Here is a 24,474-nt window from a genome sequence, read left to right as displayed (position 1 = left end):
AATTTTTATTAGTACAGAAAAAACTAATAAAAAATATCAATATATATGTTAGGCTCAAAGACTGAAAACATCAACCACGTGTCTGGATGTAATAAATCAGATTTCTTACATTCAGAAACAACATAAATTTTGTGTCGTGGCATTTTCAAAAATGTGCACAATGCATTTTAGCATATTCAATAAGACCACAGAGCTAAATCTGTGTCAATATTCTTTGAATAATCAACTAAAATGTAATCTAGCATTGAGAAAATGCCACAACATATTGTGGATGCTTATTAATGCAGCCATGACATAATGTGATAAAAATATCTGTGCAAAAGTAACTAACAAATTTCTTTATTGTTTAGAATAAAATCAAATTCTAATCTACGTTGAGAATTATACTGAATAAACAGTTAGCCTCATTAATCTTATGTCTAAGCCTTAAATTTCTAGAATAAAAACTTCTACTTATTAGTTTTTACTAATATTGATATAAAAATTTCTTTGGAATTAATCTCTTTGTGAGAGTGTCATTATTAAAAACAAATTTGCAATTAACTGACAAAATGAGTTTTATTAATTTCATATAATCTTTTTAAAATATTCAATTCCAAAATTTCTAAATATATAAAAAAAAAAAAAAAAACATTAAATAGGATTAATTACAAAGTTGTATTTGCATTACTGTTTATAAAAATTACTATTATTTGAATAATACTTTAGTCTACTTGATATCTTTCTTACATCTAGACATTCAGATCTTGAAGCAGACTGAAATAATAAAAATCCAGCAATGAGCTGCATAACTTTCCTGGCCAAGCTTTAAAATTGTGTGTGGTGCCATCTGTTATGATATTTTATTTAAAAACTTTTTATATTATTAATTATTACGAAATGGCAAACAGCTTAATTTTGAGGGTACAGATAAATTTTATAAAAAAATTGCAAATGCTAATGCTAATTGTGAGTAAAATCTTCATTAAGTCTGCCCTCAAAATATGACACACAACCCCTCTATCTTCCCACCCCTTGATTATTAACCACCAAAATTTAACAGCATCAATCCTCCTAATATACAAACCTCCCTGCAAATTTTCAGAAATTTTTGTCATAAAGCACAGGAGTTATTAAGTTTTAAAGAGAGTGAACAAAATCGTGCCCCCCCCACACACTCTAACATCCATACACACAGAAAAAAACATTCAACTTTTTTGCACAAATGTTTCAAGATCCCGAATCCAAAAATTAAAAACCTCGAGGGGGTCATTTTTTTTATCAATCACCACACTTTCCCTCTGTTAAATATACATGGGAAAGTAAAAATATTGCTAATATTAACTATTAATTTGTAGGTTAAAATTAATTACAATTTATTCTGATGATTTGAACAATTTAAAAAAAAGAAATTGGTTCAATTATTATTAATTTCAAATATCTTGTAATATGACACAGAAGCATGATATCTATATTTTGCATTTTCTTCAATATTTAAAGTTATACCCTACCTCCAGATATAAGATATTCTTTAGCTAATGTCACTGCTGTAACATCATGTGTGTGTAATCTCCTTTGGACTGATTTTACCCATTTTTGTTTGTTTGTAGATTGTACTCTTACAAACTGTATTATGATTGGATCAACTCCGCTGACATACACAAAATTTTCATCCTGATAAAAAAGTTACAATTAATATATTTTATATAAAAAAAAAAGCATTACTGTATCAGTATTTTTTTAATAATAATAATTTCTGTGTACAAATATTTTAACCACTGATAAGATACTTGCATACTTACATTATAATTAATAAATACTTATTTATATATACAAAAGTTTAAAAGTTATAATGTGTTACAAGAGAAAATTAGGGACTTGGACAGATGTTAAAAAAATTCTGCACAAGTTTCATTAAAAAAAAAAAAAATTGTATCAATGTTGCACATGCCAACCGCATGCACTAAATTAAACAAACAAATTACATTGATAGACAATGTTGCATGCAGGTGCATCAAAATAAAAATAGCAAACAAAGAATTAGATTTTCAGCAATGCATCATCAAATACCTTATAGAATGTGTCAAATGTCAAAATAGCCTTTGACAAATCAAAGACTGTTTGGCATTTTATGGACAACAAGAAATCACTAAAAACAATTTATTCAAATAATTAAGATTTGTGTTATAGTGTCGAAAGACAAGCAGGTAGTAGCCACAAACCAGTGATATTTGCACCCAGAAACATCAATAAACTGACCAAATTTTCAACAACAATGGTAGCAATTTTCTTTGCCAGGCTGGATGTAAATTTGGAACTGATCATACAAATTAGAAACTAATACGATACAAACAAGCAATTATTTATTGTGACATCATCACAATGTTGACTACAATTTTTAATCATATTTTAAATTTATTTAATTTAAAATATAAGCTTTGATTTTAGTAGTGTCTTGCCCCAATACACCATACTTTTCCTGTTAAGAATAAAGTCATGCTAGTCATCTATCTAACTCCATTAAAACATATACATGTGCTCCCATACTTATGAACGATATGACTGTATGGCTAAAATTTAAATTTTGTGCTAATACTGAAGTTCTCATGTTGCTCACGAGGTGGCATTAAAGTCAGTTTTTGGCCAGCAATATATAGTAAATTTTTTGAAAATAATTAATGTGGGCTTAATTTTATTGTGTATCATCATTTTTCATTTTTGAGCAAATTCTGAGGATCCATTGCCACTCATGAAATGGTATCAAAGTTGGTAACATTGGAGTAATGGCATTTATTGTTGGCAATTTTTATAAACTTTTACAACTATTACTTCAAACATGCCTATAAAATGTAATAATAAATCTAGAAATGGAGATAAATGCAAGAAGTGTCATTCTATTACCATGGAAACTAAACTGATCATTATAAAACTAACACTACATGCAAGTCATGTAACACATAGTACTAACATTTATTTGGTAGATAAACATATGCTGTTTATCTATCATATTTCTCAATTTTCAATATTTTCATAAAAACGTAACACAGACTATTTGATGAGTGGAATGAAGGAGTAAAGCTGATTAGCCATGACATCATTATCTTATGTTTTGCCTTAATGCAATGATGTAACTGCTAATCAGTTTTACACCTTCACTCCGCTCATCAAATAGTTCACATTTTACTTACGTAAGAAAAAATAGAAATATTAGTATTAAGTACTACATGGTTTGCATGTAGCAACATTCTCCTTGCATGTTAGGTAAAAAAATTTGCATTTGTAACTAAGCAGTAACCAGTGGGTAAACAAGCATAATATATTCTATTGAATACATTGAAGGATCAAACACTAACAGTAAGTGGTCACTCTGTGTACAAATATAGTTTCTAGGTTAGTTTTCAACTTATGACAAAACCTTGGAAACCTAACAGGTTTGTAAGTAGGGGAACTCCTGTAAAATGCAAGGTGAAAACATTTTAACCAATTTATTTAATAATGTCAAAAAATATGTTTTAGGAAATTATATTAATAAATATTTATGATAAATCTATGTAAATTCAGTCATCTTTTATTTATGTTCAATCCCAAGAGCAACCCTATTACTTTACTAGCTAAGGACTGCTTTTAATTAAAGTTATTTAATGAAAATAACTTAACTAGTAAAGTTTGCTTTATTCTTATTCTATATTTAGCATTGTGAAGAGCATATTTATATACAGTAGACCTCCTCTATAACACGGGTTCGTATAACACGGATTCGTATAACATGGCAGAAAAATTGCGATCGTGTTTGTATAACATGCTAAAACAGGCTCGTATAACATGGTAAAAGAATGAGACAGATTGTCATGGCCGACTCATGTCTCGACAGGATTGGTCGAATCTGGACCAATAGTGGACATTGCACAAACAGTTGAGTTTAAATGAGCAGTGGACCCGCTAAAAAACATTTATTATTCAACAGCCATAAAAATAATATTTCTATTAATGATGTCTCCAAAGTTCAGTGAATTTTTTGCAGAAAGAATAACTTATCAGGAAACATGTCCCTCATTCAATGAGCCGCTCCATGACAAAAACAAGTTTAAGGAATGGCGTCTTCAAATGGTGCGCACTCAGTAAGTATTCCTACAATTTTTTGTTTATAGCATAGTTTAAATGGATTATTCCCAAAAAATTATACGTGATTTGGAAATGTTTGAGTCAAATTAGTCTAGAATCGATTAATTTTAAGGAAGAAAACCTTTCAAACAGCCGTATCCCCTAAACTGCACAAGTGCCAGGCTGTGAATGGCTCATGTATTTGTAAAATCTAAGTGACTCGTACAACACGAAATTCATATAACACAGAACGTATCTACTGTGTTATAGGGGGGTCTATTGTACTCTTTTATTACACCTCTGTGATCAAAAAATAGTTGTGGTTCAATAAAACACAGGATTTGAATTTATTCATCAAAATTTATTTTGTCCCCTTCAAAGTAATCCTTTCCCACTGCAATGCACTTATGCCAATGTTTTTCCAATCCTTGAAACATGCTGTAAAGTTATTTTCACAAAACCCCTTCAGAACTTGCAGCAAATTTTGTTTTATAGCATCAGTTGACTAAAAACAGTAAACATAAAGTAAAAATCTTAGTCAAGGAAACAGGAAAAAGCCACATGGTGCCATATCAGATGAATAAGGCTTGAAGAACTATTTTTGGCCAAAAATTCATGAACAAGAGCATTGTGGCAGCATATCATTGCATTACCATAGTGCAAAATCTACAAAATTTCTTGCCACAAATAAGGTTGTTTTCTTTAAATTTCTTCACACAAATGACACAAAATGCTCAAATAATATTCTTTGTTGACAGTTTGTCCAGTCAGAAGGAATTTGTGATGCATATCATCACAACAATCAACATGACTTTTATTTTTGACTGACTTTGAATGATCTTTTCAGTCTTGCTTCACCTTTCAAGCACTTAATTGAGCTGTGTGATTGTAAAGAGCAGGGATGGGCAATCTTTTTCTATGTAAGAGCCACATTTGAAACTTTTGAACTGATGCGGGCCACACATAAGAAAAAAGATAAAAAAAATATGGATAAATCACGAATATTTATTCATATATTCATAAATTAACATAGGGTATACAGTACTTAATGTGACTGCTGGAATTGATGTGAATGTAATATATCAGATATATTTGGCTGAATATTTGTCATCGCTAGTTTTAAATTATTTTTTACATGAGAATCTGTTAGCTGGTTTTTTGTTTCACTTTTCACTAAATTCATTGCAGAAAAAAACTGTTCACATACGTAAGTTATACAAAATAAGGACAGAATTTTTGCCGCATGCTTTCTTAAGTTAGGAAATTGATTTTCTTTAAAAGTTTTATAAAAGTCTACCAAGTTTTTTCTTTAAAAGTATCTTTCAAATCTAAATTACTTTGCAAGTCTATTATCTCCAATTGAAGTTCATTTGATATGTTTTCTATGTTTACTGAAAAAGGTGCTGTAATTATCCATATTTCGTTTTCTTGGCTAAGAAATTTTTTGAATCTATTTTTAAATTTGGTGCTTTGTAATAAAATGGGAAAAAAGTGACAATTTTTGTTACGCAACTGCGTGCTCCATAATTTCAGCTTGGATATAAATGCTTTTACAAATTTTATAAATTCAGAATGATTAGATTTTTTCCTTGCATTTTTATATTTAATTCTGACAAATACGTTGTAATATTGACAAAAAACGCAAGATCTGTCATCCATTCGCAGTCTGAAAGTTCTTTAACAGATTTTCCTTTCATTTCCATAAATAATTTTATTTCTGGTAAGACATTGTAAAATCTTTATAAAACTGAAGATTTGCTTAACCATCTGGCGTCTGTAAAATAAACGTCATATAAATAAACGACAAAAATTTTTTAAACGATGGTTCAATGCACCTCTCAGAAAGTTCACTGTGGATACTACTACATTCCATATTAACTTTCTTAGCACATAAATTGTCCACGTGCAAAACACAATGGCAACTAAATAAATAATTTGAATTTTCATTTTGTGATAATTTATTCGAGAGAATACCAATTAAACCGTGTTGCTCTCCTCTGAAAGACTGGGCACCATCAGTTGTAATTCCACTCAGTTTTAATAGTGAGAGTTCATTTTTTTGTAAGGTTTTTTCAAAAGCCCCATACATAATTTCTCCTATAGTATTTCCTTTCAGCCCAACTAAATCTAAAAATTCTTCAATAATGTTTAATTCTGAATCAACGCCTCAAACGAAAATTGCAAGCTGAACTGTATCTGTGATGTCGATGGATTTATCCAAACAAATGGAAAAATATTCAAAGGCTTTTACTTGTTTTTTTTAATGATTCGTCAACATTATCTGCCATTTCATCGATTCTTCTCACTACTGTTCACCGAGATAAACTAATATTAGCAAAAAGATTCTTCTAATCAGGACATATAATTTCACCTGCTTTTTCAATACATTCCTTTATAAACATTCCATCAGAATAACAATGAAGATTTTTTGCTAATAGATTACAAATTTCATAACTGGCTTTTGTAACAGATTCATTATTTGTTTTCATTAAGAATTCTTACTGGGAGGTTACAGCTTTTATCAGTTTTTCTACTTTCTGTTTTCTTAAGTCTCCAGTAAACTGGTCATTTATTGGAATGTTTAGTGGTGTAATGCATTTTAACGGTTATATTCCTTAAAAACTCTAATACTTTCCAAACAAATTAAACAAAGTTTTTTTTTCATAATGAATGAAAAAGTAATCATATTTCCACGATTCATTATAAATTCAGATTTCTTTCTTGTTGACATCTATAAATTGAGGATAAATAAAATGAATAAAATACTGCACTAATAAATATAGTAAAAGCTTGATTTAACGAATCACTATAAAATTGAAGATATTGGTTCATCACAATGAAAGTTTATTTTATCGCGATTACTCATCCGTTATATCAAACAATATATTATTTGAGTAGAATCATGTTAGAACGGGATCTTGATTGCATTGATTTTCAACTTTAGACTAAGTACCACCTATATCAAAATTGCCTACACGAAAAAAACAAATTATTGTTAGATTAAAGTGAAAAACGAAGAGTAAAAAGGCTGCTACTGCTGTACATTTCTTAATTTAAAATATTATCCTATTATGCAGCCTAAATTATATAAGACTAAGTAAAAGACTTAGAACTGTCATATTTAAGAAAAGTCTGTTGTTTTCCTCTCACTATCGAAATGTCTGAAGTTGTTTTGTTTATTCAAAGACATTTCTTTACCAACTTCAGCTGGATATTTTCCATCTTCAATCTAACAAAATATATCTATTTTTTTGTATTAAATCTAAAGCTTATTGTCTTCTTTTATGATCCATATCTTCACTTTACAAACAAATCCACGACACGTCAATCATGGCAAAATGAAACCAAAACTGAACAATGCTGGGCTGCAATTTTTAATCACATTTTCAATTAATCTAATTTAAGACATATGTTCTCCACCTCAAATTAGTAGTGACTTCCCCCGTACAGCATGCTTTTCCTATTAGCAATAGACTCGTGCTGGTCATTTATCTAACTCCTTTCAGGAGAAAATTTTTGAATTGAAATAACGTGACTTCAGTTTTAACCGGAAGTTCGTAAATAGTTAATTGGGGCCTCCTTCCCCTAGTTTAAGGTAGGACAGATAGACGGACAACAGTGGGAATTTATAGATCTGCAAATTTTTCAAATTTCAGCCCAAAAAAATCAAGTCAATCAGAAAATGAAACCAAAACTGAATGTAACATAAAAATCTACAGAAAATAAATGATTAAAATGAACTTTATATTATTTTTGTATTTAGTTTTGTCAAATTAAGTGAATAAAATGACTATGGTGAAATAAAATAATGACTTGACTAAATGAAACAGTGACTAAAAAGACTGTAATAACAATGGTCTGCGAGGCCTAAAAAATAATCCGAAGTAGCATGAGTCTGTTACAAGGAATAAGTTTTTTAAAAATAATTTTCCACTACTTTTGGCCAGACCGACATCAGCTGTCCATTATATCAAACTTTTATTGTACAAAACCACAAGGTCAGTCCAGCATTGAAAATAGTGCAAAGTTGAAACGTTTTCAAATGTGGGTTTTGTATTTATTACTGTCCAGTTCTAAGTCTGAATTGTTCTTAAAATATTAATAATTCTCTAGTTCAAACATTTTAAATTTCAATTTTGGAAATTAATAGTATCATTTGTTATTACACAGAAATACTAACTTCGATATTTAAAATTCAAAATTCCACATTAAAAATTTCAAATATTTAACATACTTTTTTCTATAATTCGAATAAACCACAGCAGATTAATAGTATATGATTAGCAAAAAACCAAAAAAATTAAATGCAACAATACAAAAGTTCATATAACCTTACAGCTCAATATGAAGTGTCAAGTGGTCAGGTTAAATTATCAGATATAGTTCTTGCAATTAGAGTTGGCCCTTGGGTGGTTTAGTTTTGTGTTTTTAAGGGGTGATAGAATTGTTTATGAACATTACTTCCTCGGGCTTCATTTAGTCTTGAAAAGGGATGGACAGTCTACTGTACATGTGGATTTGTAAACAATTCTATCACCCCTTAAAAATGCAAAAATAAACCAACCCAAGAGTTGTCTCTAGTTGCGTCGAATATATATATGAAGAGGGCTCTTGGTATTTAGTACGATTACAAACAACTAGATATCAGTATTGTAGTATTTATGAAACCGTGCCGGTACTTATTCTGCAACTTGAACACTAACTATATAGTGTATTTACTCGGACACATGGCAAATTTCATCACTAATTTTTATTCAGTTGATACGTGTATTAAGTTGTAGATATCAGTATTTTAAATTTTTATTTTATAGAGAATTATATTGTTTTGTAATATTTTCTGTGACACGGGCCACACAATATACTAATGCAGGCCGCAGGTTACCCATCTCTGGTCAAAAACATAGGTCTATGTTTCCTCATCAGTAATGATGTGTTTTAAGAATGATTCATCTTGAAAAAGTAATTGAACATGTTTTTAGAAAAAATTCTCAAGTCATCCCAAAAACATTGATATGACTTGAAAAGCAATGCACTGCAAACACAAATAATCTTTTAAAATTGCTTGACAAGATCCAAATGATACTGGAACACATTCAGTAATGTCCCTAATTGTTAAATGATGATCATTGAGCTCCACATCTGACTTGAGTGACATGATGTTATCAATTGAAGTAGATGGTCTACCAGAGCATGGTTCATCTTCAATGTGTTCTCTGCCTTCCTCAAAAAGTCATTTTTGATAGACTATCATCACCAAAGGTTTTTTGCAACATCTCCAACATTTTTGTAGCAGTAATTCTGTTGCAGAAACAAAATTTAATACACTTCTTTGCTCAATTACACTCAACATTTTGAAAAATTACTGGCACAAAATTCTTTACACGCACAACAAACATTTATTTGCAAATGAAAACATACAATGACATATGGATTGTTACTAGGTGTCGATGAAAGTCATACCAAAGAATAAAAAAGTTATGACAAAGTCTTCTTGCATAAGCACAGTTTGAATGAGCCATTTGATACTTCCTGACCACAATAGTATAATATCTTATGTTCAGATTGTTGTTTATTACTAATGTAAACTTGTAAATATCTTTATTGTTATCAATTGATATATTTTTCTGTCTGTGAAAATCATTCAGATTTTTTTAGTCTAGACAAAATGCATAATTTTTTCCTTTAAAACTAAGGCAATTTGCTTATTCATTTAACAACTTTTTGCTTTGTAACAAATTTTTCAGGAATGAATTAAAGTTGTTAAGCAAGGGTAGCTGCATATTAGGAAGGCCAGCATTAGTTAAAAGGATATTATATACTAAAAAAAAGAAACTTTAATAAAAGAAAATAGCAAACATATAATTTTATAAGGAAGGTTTAATATTTACTATTGAATAATTATAATACTGAAATTTATATATTTTAATTAAATTATGTTAAACAACTTAAATATTTGTAATAAATGTACTCACTTTACTGAGACAAAGTGTAAGAACATCAGCTTTATGAATTTTCATTGACTAAAAATAAAGAAAAACAATTATTATGTAACATTTGTGAATATTACAAATAAATTAAAGCATTTAGTTTGAATTTAATTATTATACATTTTATTTCAGTTTAAAATTGCTGCAAGTTCATAATGTGCAATATTTGCTATTTGTATTTTTCTCAGTATTAGTATCTAAGAATGTATTCACATATTTTAAATATAATTTTACCATTATATATAAATAATCAAGTTTCAACTTTATAATTACCAATTCATCAACTGCCTTAGTAGCCCAAATAACTAGCCCAAAGTTAATCCAGCAGTTATTCATTTGGTAATTTTACTGTTACCAATAATTTGTTATTTAATCTTCTTGTATCATAAATACAGAAACAGAAATACACAAAAAGAAATAACAAAACATGGTTTTTATGTCATGGTGTAAAGAACTGTAATCTTGAATAATCTATTGGTTAACAACAAACTTAATAAAGAACCAATTTTTAAAATTTTTTCCAGTTTCCTAGTCAATCCCAAAAATATTTAACAATATGATTTATTTTAGACTCTTGGAAGAAAACCTGATTTAATTTGATTTCCAATACTAATTGTTCCGTAGATATTTTGTGTTTTTTAAGATTTCTATATTAATAAAATTTTCAATTCTCATATACCGTATATCTCGGCAGATAAGACGATAGTTGAATCATAAAAAAAGGCCCCGAAAATCCAGGGTCATCTTATAGGACAGATACAAAAAATTAGATTGAAATTTATATAAATTAAAACCATTATAAAAAAACGAACAAACCGTAATTATTTACTAGTAGAGAGTAGGATATGTGCACAAAATAGAATAGCCCATACTACGTTTTGTGAATAGTCAAGGTCATTTACCAAATGCTGAATCAGTGCGAATGCTTGCAACAATCGCAAGGCAGTGCTGCCAGATGCAAGAAAATAAATTTGTTCATTTGAAAAATTATAAATAGGACATAATTCCATATACACTATACAGTATTATTATTCAGATGATGATTGCTGATCTAAACTACATTCATAGGCCGTTGATAGTTTGGGGTCGTCTTATAGGACAGATATAAGCTAAAACTATAAAACTTTGAGGAAAATTTATACCTCATCTTATCTGAAGGTCGTCTTATCCACCAAGATATACAGTATATATATACAGTGGGTGATTGGTTAACAAACAAATCGGATAACAAACAGTTTTGCGAAAGATTTTTGTTTGGATAACGAACACCTCACAGAACAAATACAAGAAGAAGCAACATAAAATAATGAATACCAATTGGTACCCCTGTCTTCAGGCAACAATTTGAAACTTTTCAGAGCACAGGAGATGTCAGCATCGACGGTCAACCCAGTATATACTGATTGGATAGTTTTCCTCCAAACTTTGAAACTCTCCTTGTAATAGAATATAATAGCAAAGATAGAGAGTGGGCAGAAGATATTTGATGTTGCTGGGCAGTATGGCTTGAACAGTCTATAGTAGGCCACAGTTCAAACCTAAGAAAGATACTGTATAATCAAGAAGATTCAAGCAGCTTAAGGAGTAACAATAATCACATCTGAGAAATGAAGAACGTTGAAGAGCTCATAATGGAACCTGAAACGGACCTGATGACAGAAGAATGCCAAGAACTCTAAGTGAAAAACGCCAAAAAACTCGGCGAGATATGTTTTCTTCTGAAAAAGAGGATTAATGCTGATATCGGCTATTAAACATCTTTGGAAGAAATGGGAGGATGTCAGAACAACGGTCTTAGAATGGCATCCAAACCAGGTTGAGGTTAATAGGTTTGGGGATCTCCACAATTACAATGCTATTGATTATTTCTGAAAAATCGTGAAGAGCGAAAAGCAATCGACATTTGACAGATTCTTTAACCCCCATAAACGGAAAAAACATGACTAATAAAAATGCAAGACTGTGTATATATGTATTTTTATTATTACATATAAATAAATGCAGTAAAAAAGTATACATTTTTTATTTTTTGAAGTTTCCAGAATGAATTAACCAAATTCCCATAAAAACCTATGGTAAATCGATAATCAGTTAACAAACAATTTGGATAGCAAAAAAAGTCTTGAAACAGATTATGTTCGTTGACCGATCACCCACTGTATATGAAAGCTTATCCCATAATGATTCCAATTAGAATTTAAAACAGGATAAACAAATTAAAAATAGGATTGATTCATTTACGGAAACTGATAAAAATTATTATAATAGTTCATATTATACAGGGTTATTCGTAATTCTGGACCTGATTTTAGTTAAGTACATGGCAACTGTTAGAAATACAGCCAAGAATAATACAATGTTTTAAAAGACATAAGCACAAGTTTTTAATGTACCAGAAATGTTTGATGTAGCTTTCTTTTGTGATCTTGCAAAAGTCAAAATGTTAATCCATCTCAGATCAAATCCTGGCATCAATTGTGTTGATGGCTGTGGTAATTAAGGATAATTCTGGCAAATCCTATGGTATGGGTGTCACAAAGACACTACCTTTTATGCACTCTCAAAGAAGTCATGCAGGTTAGATCTAAAGACACTGGAGATCAACAGAGGCAAAATATATCAGTTGGCACAATGTCCAATTTAACAAATGAGATACATTCATTCAGATAGGAACACATATCATAGTGGTAATGACTGGATTGACATCCATTTTTTAAAAAAAACTAATTTTCTTGTTCTAATAATAAGTAGCATGAACCAATTCTCAATCAAGTCTAAAAAACAAATTCAAGTGAATGTTTATTCTGCAAAGAAAAAAGAGCTGTAAACTTGGTTTTTCAAGGATAGCACAAAACACATTTTCAACTGTAGCATGAGAAGGATCAATTTATGTTATTCTAATGTGTTTTATTTTATCTAACAGATAGAGCACTGATTCATCATTGAGAATGAATTTCTCAGCAAACAATTTGCTTTCCACTTCCAACTTTGCTAATATTTTGGAAGCAAATTCACAGTGTTTCTTTGTCAGCCTCATTCGGATACTAGAGTAAATACAGTTTGTATGGCTTCATCCTTACATGTTTCCAAAAATATGCCATACTCCTTTATATGCCAGCTCTCCTTTTCAGCTGATAACATACATGAACTTGCCAGAAAGATCTGGTTCACAGTATCTAAGTTCTTGTCCAATGGGCAGATCTTCCTTGGCATATTGCAATGCATACCCTTTAATTTCAAAGTTGCAATTAATTTCAACCTATAGCATGCATGCCCAAAGTGGCACATAAGAGAAATCATCTGGTACGCGACGTATCATATGATTTTTGTCTTTTTCAATCATCCGTTCTGTTTATCACTTGATCATCCTTTTACCACTTGTTTATCACTTGATCATCAATCAGATTTTTTACATTTATTCAAATTAAAGTGCATTCATTTAATTTCTTTAAATATCATTATTCAAAGTCTAAGACTTTGGCACGCATTAACATCTTTAAAGATAAGTATGCTTACAATATGGCACGCAGACTCAAAAAGGTTTGCCATCCCTGCATTAGATGTTTGTGCCTGTCAAGGAGACCTATCATGTAGTGAAAACTAAGTCAAGTTTTCACTCGTTGGAGCATGTTTTCTGGAAAGAGTCGGTTGACAAGTCATCCTGGACAAGTTGAGACAGGTATGCCAACCAAGGTGGACCCAATAGAAAACTCAGCTCTGAATTGATCAGCCAACAGATCTAAAAGTTAGATATAAGGCAATGCAACCATTGGAACCAGGAGAAACAAGCCTGGCCTAAGACTATATTATGAGAAGCAAGCAAGAAGTATTGCTGTACATTTGTAAATAGTTGTCAAATAAACAAACTTAAACTGAGTTCAAAGAGTCATAAGGTGTTCTTTGTGATGGACCAGAAACTGGAGGACATTATTTGAATTTTACTGTGCCTACTTACAAAACTGTCCCAAACCTGCACAGAATCATTACAATGAAATTTGTCTTTGCAAACGCCAGCATACAGAATGCTTTCTCAAGTCTCATCACCATTTTCAGAAGTCTGCTTCTACCTACTGGACATTTGTAGAATTAAGTGTGAATTACACTTGTTTCTGAAACTTTGTTACAGCTATTCAGTATATTGATCTTGGTTGTATTTCTAACTGTGAACATGTAATTTATATACAGAATCATTCCAAAATTATAAATAAACCTGTACAGTACAGTCTTGTTTTACACAGGAATGATACATGCAGATTTGTGTCTGTGTGGATGGCAAATGATTAGGTTAACCCCACTCCTCAAGACAGACAGAATCTGACTCAAATCAGTAAACAATGTTTCTCCAACTTCTAACATTCCAGACATGTAGAATTACTCAATGCTACACACTATGACAAATACTTTGTTTGTATATATTTTTCTCAAGTAGTGTACTTAACACAGTATTATAAAATTTTGCTCTATACCTTCAAAATACATCAGACTAAAATATTATTTGTTATAGCAAAAATATTAAAATGTATTTAAAACATTTTACTTATGTTTTTCTGATAATTGTAAATGATTGTATAAGCATCTAAGCAAACATATGGGATTACTTAAGGTGGAGTACAAATTTACATAATTTTCATTTGACATCTACCTGCTGACACAAAACCCATGTCAAACAAGATCATATTGTATATTGTAAATATGAAAATCTTCGTAATATAATAATATATATTAATCAGTAACATCTGATATTTTTATACATAATGAAGTTTTAAACAAAAACAATATATTTATTTTCAAGAATCAAAATATCATATTTTATTTTTTATAGAGATACATTGTTTGTTTAATAATATTCATTAACTTACAATCACTATTTTTAAGTATCATACTTTCCGGCGTATAAGACGACCCCAACTTTTACAGTTAAAATATAGAGTTTGGGATATTCTTGCCGTATAAGACTACCCCTCTTCCAACGCACACCAAGTAAAAGTAAAAAACAAAATCAGATTTGATTTCAATATGGTAATGTTAATTCAAATGCTTATGACATGCAGGTACTTGGATTAAAAAGTTATCTTATACGTCAGAAAATACGGTATACAAAATATATTATATAATAAAAAACAATTTTATTAAATAAATAATTCACTTACATCAATTAATGTAGTTGTTTTTCCATCCCAGAAGGAAGTTCTACCCCAAGAATCACCACTTATTATAGTAAAATCACTGAAATACAATAATACTTATAAAAATCTAGTATGATAAAAACAAAGTTTCACTGTCAATAAATATACCTTGTAACAGCAATACACCAAACTATTGTTTCTTTTTTACGTTGTAAGCTTCCAACAATTATTCTCTCAGATGCATAACCAGATTTAACATTCCATATACGAATAACATCAATCGATCCAGAAACAATAATATCTCCAGTAGGATGCCATGCAATGCATATTATTCTACCTGAAAATATAAATAATTATATAAAGTTAATACTTAAATATTTTATGATTTGTCAATAATACATGAAATCAGTCAAAACAAACTATTTCATTTATTTTATGATTTAATTTAAATTAATGACAAAGATTATTATATAATTACAGTAGAGCAGGGCTTCTTAAACTATGGGTCACGACCCCATTTGGGGTCGCTTAGCGAAATCTCGGGGTCGCGAGATTTTAATGCAAAATATTGAAAATAATTTGTGAGAGTTTGAAAATATTCTTCTGCCATTCAACACCACATATTTATGTGAAATTACTTTTTCAGCTTTGCCCAATATTCTGTTTTATTTATGTTATTGCAAAAAATGCAGTTTTGATGAAAAATAGAGTATATAATTTTTGTAACTATAATAAATACAATTTTACAACTTTTTGTGCAATTTTTAATTTTATATTTTTGTATGTTTTTAAACAAATTCTAAAACTATATTTTTTCATATGTATATATATTGTTACCTAATCAATAAATCATCACAAAATATTTATATATCTTTATTTTATATTTTTTTTGGGTTGCGAAAAAAATCACAATCATAAATGGGGTTGTGAATAAAAAAGTTTAAGAAACCCTGAAGTAGAGCATCGATTATCCGACTCAATTGGGGACTGAGGTTGGTCGGATAACTGAAAAAACAGATAACCGAAAAGTATGAAAAAATACATTATTAGTATAGTATATTAGTATATCCCATGTAATAAGCATATTAGTATATCGCTATTAACCTACTTCGCATTGAATTTTCATCGATGTTAAGCCTAACAATTTTTTTCAAAAATAATAATCGTTAAATTATTTCTTTATTTTGCACAAAATAAATACAAAAATAGAAAATCAAGCCTGGTTTAAATACTGGCTTCCCTTTCATGGTCGAGCCATGTTGCCAGCTAAAACACGCAAAAATTTAACAAAAATAATATTAAAGAAGCCAAGACATAGCCAAATATTGCAGCACCACATCACTAGCAGACATTTGAATTTGCCGACTAGAACGTGGTCGGTTAACCGATGTGACGGTTGATCGGGGGTCGGATAATTGATGCTCTACTGTAGTTAATATTTTTATTATTCAAACCTTTCTTAAATTATAAAATTTTTAGACAGATTTTATTAGATTAATAATGGTTTAAGATAAATTTATATCAATTATCATCATAATTAAGAAAACATTTAATTCAAATAAACAGATTTTTGTTCTTATTTTGTGCCATATTAGTATTTTAATTCTTACATATAAACAAATAACTTCAATAATTTAAATACAGGGTTCCTACTCAAATTTTTGTTTTAATTTCCATGACTTTCCCTGACCCTCATGTCCTTACAGTATGGCACAATGACAAAATAAAACCCCATTTGACTTACTATGCACAAATGTTTTGCTTCTCCAACGTTTTAATTAGTTATTTTTTCTAATTAACAAATATATATTTTTTATAATGGCTGTATTATTAAAATTAAAAATAAAATGTATTATTAAAATTTTGTTATTCTGTTATTAATCCACAACCATAAATCTACATGGCTTTGAAAAAAAAAAATCAATTATTTTTTATTATTCATTAACAAATTCTATACAGGGTGTATTTTTTATCTTGAGACAATGAAATAACTTAATTGGATCTCATTATTTTGGGAAAAAAGTATAGACAAAAGTTGTAGGGTTTCTAAGGGCCAATCAACTAGTAACCTTGCCCTTGACCAAGGGCAAGGTTACTAATTGATTGGCCCCCTTGACCCTCAAGATTATTTGAGGGTCAAGTCTGTTTTTTTTTTTTTTCAATGGGAACACATATTTTTGACCCCAGCAATGGAAAGAGCGAGAAATTTCACAACTGAATATACCTTTAACCTTATGGTCTAGGTTAAAGGTCAAGATTATTTTAAGGTTTAAATTATAAGCTTTTTCTAATGGGAAACCATACTTTTTATTATTGGAATAGGCAGGGAGGTAAAAATTACATTTTTTCATGACCTTATTACTTTGAAGTTTAAAAGCATTCACTACTTTTAGCACTACCCAGGAGTAACAATGTGGACATAGTAGTTTTCGGATCCCTTTGAGATGCTTATTTTCAGCGAGTCCTCTTGCCTCTCACTATCGCAATGCTTGTTTTCGGTGAGTCACTTTACTTTTCACCATTGCTTGAGATGTTGGTTTTGGGAAAAATTTTATAACAAATGTTCAAAATGATGCCCTTCCACTTTGATGCATTTGTTGAGCCATGCTTAAAATTATCACGCTTGAGATGACCTTCAGAGATCAAATTTGAGGTATTCAAGGTATGGCTGATTGTGAAATTTCCTGCTCTTTCTATGTAAATGTAACTTTTACCTCTCTGCCTATTCCAGTAATAAAAAGTATGGTTTCTGATTAGAAAAAGCTTATAATTTAAACCTTAAAATAATCTTGACCTTTGACCTATACCATAAGGTCAAAGGTATATCTGGTTGTGAAATTTTCCTCTCTTTCCATTGCTGGGGTCAAAAATATGTGTTCCCACTGAAAAAACGGACTTGACCCTAAAATGATCTTGAAGGTCAAGGTCACATCCAAGGTCACCATTTGATTGGCCCCTTGAAACCCTACAATTTTTGTCTGTACCTTTTTCCCAAAATAATGAGATCCAATTAAGTTATTTCATTGTCTCAAGATAAAAATACACCCTGTATAATCCACAAACAAAAGTATTTATTTACTAAATTTATCTCTTAACAAATTTCATTAACTTTATAAAATATTAATAAACTGGGAAAAAAAGTGCACAGACTGGCAGATTTGCTGGATGGCCAGTCAGGACCTGTTTGCCATGGTATGTGACATCCAAAGCTACCTGTCACTGTCAACACGTGAAACTGTGTCCATCCAAACAATTCAAAATACGTTGCATAAAGGTGGGCTGCATGTCTGGCATGGTGTTGTCATCACCACAACTGGACCACTGAATGGCATCATATTGTTTATGGATGAATCCCACTTCTGTCTGCAGAGGAATGACGGTCATAAAGGATGTAGTGATATCCTAGAAAACACTACATTCCAGCCCTTTTTGCCAAGTATCACACTGGCCCCCACACCAAGCATCATGTTTGATCAGTAGACAGCCTTGGTGCACATTTCTGGTACTCTGACAGTAGAACAGTACATCACATGAATAGTGGGGCAGATCCTGTGGTTCAGTCACTGGTGCAGGCTGCACCCAGCATGGTGTTCCAGCAAGACAATGGCTGATCACACGTCGCATGGTGAACTCTCATCAGTCTGCATGGAATTTACATCCTTCCCAGGCCAGCAGTCTCACTGGATCTCTCTCCCATTGAAACTTGTAGGACTTCACCTGATATGAGATGCATTAAGGAACACATACTGTAAATGACATGCACACCGCAGTGGATGCAGCTTGGCAAGAAATACCGCAGACAACCATTAATTGCCTCATTGATAGTATGCCTTGTTGTATAGCAGCCTCTATAACTGCACAAAGATATGCAGCAGACATCTGTTTATTCATTACTGAATAAACAGATGTCTGCTGCATATCTTTGTTTGTTCTTTTAATCATTTGCATATCTGTCATCTCTACCAGTCCTGCAATGTGCACATGACTACACACATTCCTTCATGGTGTTGAAATTTCACTTTTGAAGAATGTAGTTTATAAAATGATGAGATAAGAAGCATAAATACAAAACTTAAACATAAATATAAAAAAAGACATAGAAAAGAATGAGAGCACTAAACCATTTTAGGTTTACAAACTCTTTTTAATTCTCTGAGAAGTAAATTATCTTTGACTTTATACTTTAAATTAAAAATTCTTACCTTCTTGTTTGCTTAATGTCTTTTCAAAATTCAAATCATTTGATGTTATTTTAAATATACAAATATAACCATTTTCTGTGCCAACCTGGTATGATAAATAAAAAAAATATAAAAAAATAAAATAATAATAATTAAAATTAGCAAAAATATTTTTAAATGAAGCATCAGTCATTTTTTTACTCCATTAATTTGACAAAGCAAAACAATTTTATATTTATTTCATAAATTTTTAATTAAAATTAAAATTCATATGCTTACAGCAATAGCAGCTTTTTTTGTATTTACAGCCATACAATGACAAGGACTGGAATGGACTGGAAAACTATACTAAAAGTAAAAAAGGTTTCAATATAACCATATGTACTGTACACGTGTTTTTCATACTTTTCATACTTCTATATTTAACAGTATATATCATTATAATTTAGAAAAATGATTAGAAAAATTAAACTTTTCGTATCTAAAATATCAAAGACATAATAATCTAAAATCATATTTTTTAACAATAATTTCATTGGACATTAAATTAGTTTTTTACTACATATTGATAAATAATTTATTTGTAAATGTAAAGATCTCAGGCCTCGGCGTGCCATTTTCCATCTGAAAAAGTGAAAAAAGTGAGTACAATAGTGACAAAACAAAGTGAAAACATGGAAGGAAAACTCAACAAAATAGCAGTAGAAGTTGTTTCTTTCTTTTTATTCTGTTATGGTTAAATACATCTAAAAATTTTCTGTACATACTGTAATATTTCCAGTAAAAACATGAATACTTAAGTCTTTGGCTTCTGTAAATAATCAATCATAAAAGATGACATTCTTTTATTCGGATTTTTCTGGATGTTTTCAGCTTCCTTCTTTTTTGCTTCCTCTTGCTTTTGAACACTTTTAACAATAACAAGCATGAAATGTGCTGCCCATATTGCATTCATGTTCTTGTTATTAATGACATTCTCCAGTTTTTGTTTGCTGCTTCTAACAAAACTTGACCTGTCTCATCTATTTCACTTTCTTCTAGTTTTTTCTGTTTTAAACTCTGCTGCAGTGCCACAATCTTTTCCATGTCACAAACAGCTTTCTTTTGTTGTTCTTCAAAATATTTCAGTGCTTCCTCTTTTGCTCTTTTTTCTGTTTCTCTTGTTATTTTAACTTCTTTTCATTTTCTAATTGTTCTTGATAATTTTTGTGTGCTGAGGCAGCTAATTTCAGTAGGTCCTTTGTAATAGGTATAAGGTGTGGGCTTTGGTCATACATGTTTACTCCCTCCTTAACAATCAAAAGGGAATTAAGCATACTTTCTGACCTTGTGCTCTATCAGGATGAAGTGCCTGGCATGAAATTGAAAACCCCTTTTCCACATCAGCATTGCCATGAGAGGGTCAAGGTCAATGCCGATTTCACCAACTAAAAATATTTACTTTCAAAATTCTAGTAACTAGCTTTAGAAGCAAGTCCCACAGCTTGCTGTACAGAAGATGTATTAAAGGTTCTTGTTCTCTTTGAAAAAATGATGCTTATTTTGTGAAAATTTCTGCACTTGAAATGCCTTGAAGTACTTCTGCTTTCATGGAAGGAATCTTCAACAAACAAGATACACTTCTGTACAAAGCATTTGACATTATGCTTTGTTTATTTGAAGGAGCATACTTTAAGAGATAGTAAGTTAACCCTCTCACTGCTCAATTAACCTTGATGCAGTATCATGAAATGTCAACCAATGTGTTGTTGAGTGTTTTATAAATCTATGCTTGGGCAACAGCTTTTCTTGCACACCTACATAACTTTCCCACAGAGCAAGCCATCAACCAAAAAATCTGTAAACTGCCACAATAAGTTCTGATGCATCTTCACCCAGTTCACTTAATGCTTTCAAATGTGTTATGAATAATATGAATCATGCATGTTCCAATGTTAACAAGGCTTTTCTTGTTAATTCCCAGTACATCTTCCTTAAAAAGTCTTAACATTTTTTGGTTAACATTTGGACCATCTGATCCTATCATCAAACGTTTGTGCAGTGACAGGTTGGCATCATCAATAACTTTGATAATGTGCGCATGCAATGTTTCTGCATTTACCCATCCAAGAAAAACTGTATTTAGGTGTCTGCAGACAACTTGTTCTTTTTGCCCAGACCAAAATATAATCATTACTCATAACTCTTACTTTCCACATTGCTGGTTTCATCATAACTAATTGTAAAGAATGAAGAAGTGTGGACTACTTCTAGCATTTGTTTTTGGAAATAAGGAGCCAATGCTTCAGTTATTAAATAGTACAATTTCTTCTCACTCACTGATATTCCTTCAGGAAGTTTAATTTTTGGAAGCATTGCCTATAGTTGTTGGAATCATATTATTAGAAGCAGCAAATGGGAAATTACTACGTATTGTTTTCATGGCCCATACAAGTTCTGCATGGATGCAGCATCTCTTGGACTATATAAACTCACAGTTACTGATCCTTCTCCAGTCACATTGTCAGTATTACTTGAAATTTCATCATTTTTTGATGGGCCTGGGAAACTATCACTTAGTGCAACCAATGTCAGTTTTAACTGTCTTGGACCATAAGCACAGGTAAATTTTTGTCTGTGCTTGGCAGTACCTCCATTATTAAAAAGTGCTTGGAAACGTTTTCATTTGTATTATGCAATTACACTCATTGAAAAATAAGTCAGCATCCGAACATACAGTTGCCCATAATCCTACTGTACAATCTGCCTTGTCCTTTTGTTTCAACCAATCAGTTCAAAATTTGCACTTTGGTGGTGGTGTCATATTGAGTGGATTCAAACCATTCCATCCATCACCTATACTCTAACTTGGACCCTGACGTAAACAAACACTTTGTTGATTATCATTCCATTGGAGACTTTTATTGGTCAATCACAATCAGAAGTGAGTAAATATGTGTTGACCATGTGCTCAATCACTTCTTTGCACGTGTTAAAATAGAACACAAGAATAAAAATTACCGATAAAATAAAGCAATACTTAGAAAATTATTTTTAGCATATTTTACCATTTTTATGTAACCATTTAAAATATTTAATTTTGATGAATTAAATATATATTTGTAAAAATTAACACTAAATATATATTATTTAGATCTACACAAAATATATTTATAATTCAATAGTTTAACATTTTTCAAAATTTTATTTGTATATAAATTTTCCATTTTTGTAATGTGACTATTATAATAATTTGAAATAAAATGAACAACTGTTATTATGAACAAATTCAAACAATAAGCAACAGAAAACGAAACTTTTCTGCAATTTTTTGTAGTTTTTCTTGTGTCACATGTGCATATAAAAGGCAAGTCACTTTCAGCTGGTCACATTAATGTCTGTGAAAAATGGTGAGAGGTAAGGTATTACCAGAACCAATTAGGGAAATTATTATCTAGAAGTATATAAAAAAATAAGCATCTCAATAAAGTATCATATGGAATATGGAGAAATCCATGGAATTATAAAATGTTTTCGAGAAAGGGGAGACACTTGTCCAGATAAAACTTTAGGAAGAAAACTTTCTCTCAGTTTCAGACAACTATAGTCCTTTTAATACTGTTTCCCAAAACAACCAAGTTTCCATAGAAGATTTGACAAAATGAGCAAAGGAATACTTTAATATCCCATTATCTGAATGCACAGTGGAGATATATCCAACAATGCAAATACAGGCTGAACAAATCCAGGGGAAAACCTCTCATAAATGAATCATGCAAACACAAAACACATCTGTGTTTGCATGAAATAATCTTCATTTGTGCTCATGCAATGAGCACAAAGGAAGTTGGAATTTGCATTCCTATGATGATGTGTGAACTCTGAAGCCTATATTCTAATCCTTCAGCTACATCTATTTGAATCAAAACATAAACTTTTCCAAAGATGAGCATGCTAGAAAAACCAAAGCCTGACCACATTCTAATTATGTATGCATATTCCTCTGGCCATCATCAAGGTCAGACCTGTCTCCAATAGAAAATGTATGGAGATTTTTAAAAAGAAAAATTACTCATTGCCATCCTTGCACATTAGAACAATTACTTATGTATTGAAGCAAAAAATGGGAAAAAATTCCCATGCAAGTGCTGCACAAGTTTGTATCTTCCATGCCTCAATGCCTTGCAACTCTTATAAAGTGAAAAGATGGTGCTATTCCATGATAATTACAGAATCTTAACACATTGAATGAAATTGAAAGAAACATGTTGCAAAGTCTGAGATTACAAATTACATATTTTCCCAAAATTTGAGTTTCTGACATGTTTGTATGATCACTTACAATAAATTACTTTTCGTTACAAAAATAAATATTTGTGCATTGTACTATGAATTATTTTAAGTTTTTATCAGTGAACAAAATTTATTACAAACAAGGTTGTAAATTATCTATTCATAGCAAAATTTTATTCTATTACAGTATCATCATTATATATCATCAGGTAATCCCAGATATCTAAGCTAGTATTAAATAAGTTTTAAAATCTATTACTGTACTAATAAATGGCAAATTAAAAATCCTACCTTAGAGGTAAGTTTAATCAAATCATATTCAGCAATCTCAGCATTCAATCCAACACTAAACAGACGACCATTATACCAAGCAAGAGATTCTACAGTATCTTCAGAGCAACTTATAATCTGAGAACAAAAATCAAAGAATTACAAACAAATGTCATGTAAGTAAATTAATAAAAGTTAACTGGTAAATATTGGGTTGCTCGGAAAGTTCATAGCAATTTTTAAGAGAAATAAAAGAAATTGTTTTAAAACTAAAAATATACTTTTATTCCATTGTGTATGCGCCATTGTTTTTAACGACATGTTGCCATCTATGAGGCAGCTTCACGATACCCTCTTTGTAGAACTTTCCAGTTTTTCCAGTGAAAAACTGATCCACGTGGTTTTTGCAAGCTTCCAACGTATCAAAGTTTTTATCATGAAGGGAATTTTGTAGAGAACGGAACAAATGGTAGTCCAATAGGGCAAGGTTGGGTGAGTAAGGGGGGCGCGGTAAAACATCCCAGCCTAGTTCCAATAATTTTTGACATGTTCATAAAG

The 24,474-nt window shown here is 30.7% G+C and overlaps 1 protein-coding gene and 1 pseudogene across 2 annotated transcripts in view; both read right to left on the bottom strand.

Moving 5' to 3' along the window:
* The window catches only part of LOC136976233 (U3 small nucleolar RNA-associated protein 4 homolog), a 65,018-nt gene that overhangs the window by 31,241 nt on the left and 9,303 nt on the right, over nucleotides 1-24,474 (bottom strand). For both annotated transcript variants that reach the window (XM_067271456.1, XM_067271457.1), the window contains exons 3-9: nucleotides 23,938-24,054; nucleotides 19,654-19,722; nucleotides 19,396-19,480; nucleotides 15,362-15,530; nucleotides 15,218-15,293; nucleotides 10,053-10,100; nucleotides 1,491-1,653 (exon numbers count right to left, since the gene is read on the bottom strand). In XM_067271456.1, coding sequence (XP_067127557.1) covers nucleotides 1,491-1,653; nucleotides 10,053-10,100; nucleotides 15,218-15,293; nucleotides 15,362-15,530; nucleotides 19,396-19,480; nucleotides 19,654-19,722; nucleotides 23,938-24,054 — 727 coding nt within the window. The remainder of the gene's footprint in view (nucleotides 1-1,490; nucleotides 1,654-10,052; nucleotides 10,101-15,217; nucleotides 15,294-15,361; nucleotides 15,531-19,395; nucleotides 19,481-19,653; nucleotides 19,723-23,937; nucleotides 24,055-24,474) is intronic.
* Nucleotides 20,894-22,508, bottom strand: LOC136976237 (uncharacterized; annotated as a pseudogene).

Source organism: Centruroides vittatus, unplaced genomic scaffold (assembly GCF_030686945.1).
Source record: "Centruroides vittatus isolate TY-2023 unplaced genomic scaffold, ASM3068694v2 contig_4, whole genome shotgun sequence".
NCBI classification, from domain to species: Eukaryota; Metazoa; Arthropoda; class Arachnida; order Scorpiones; family Buthidae; genus Centruroides; species Centruroides vittatus.
This window is presented reverse-complemented; position numbering and strand designations above follow the sequence as displayed.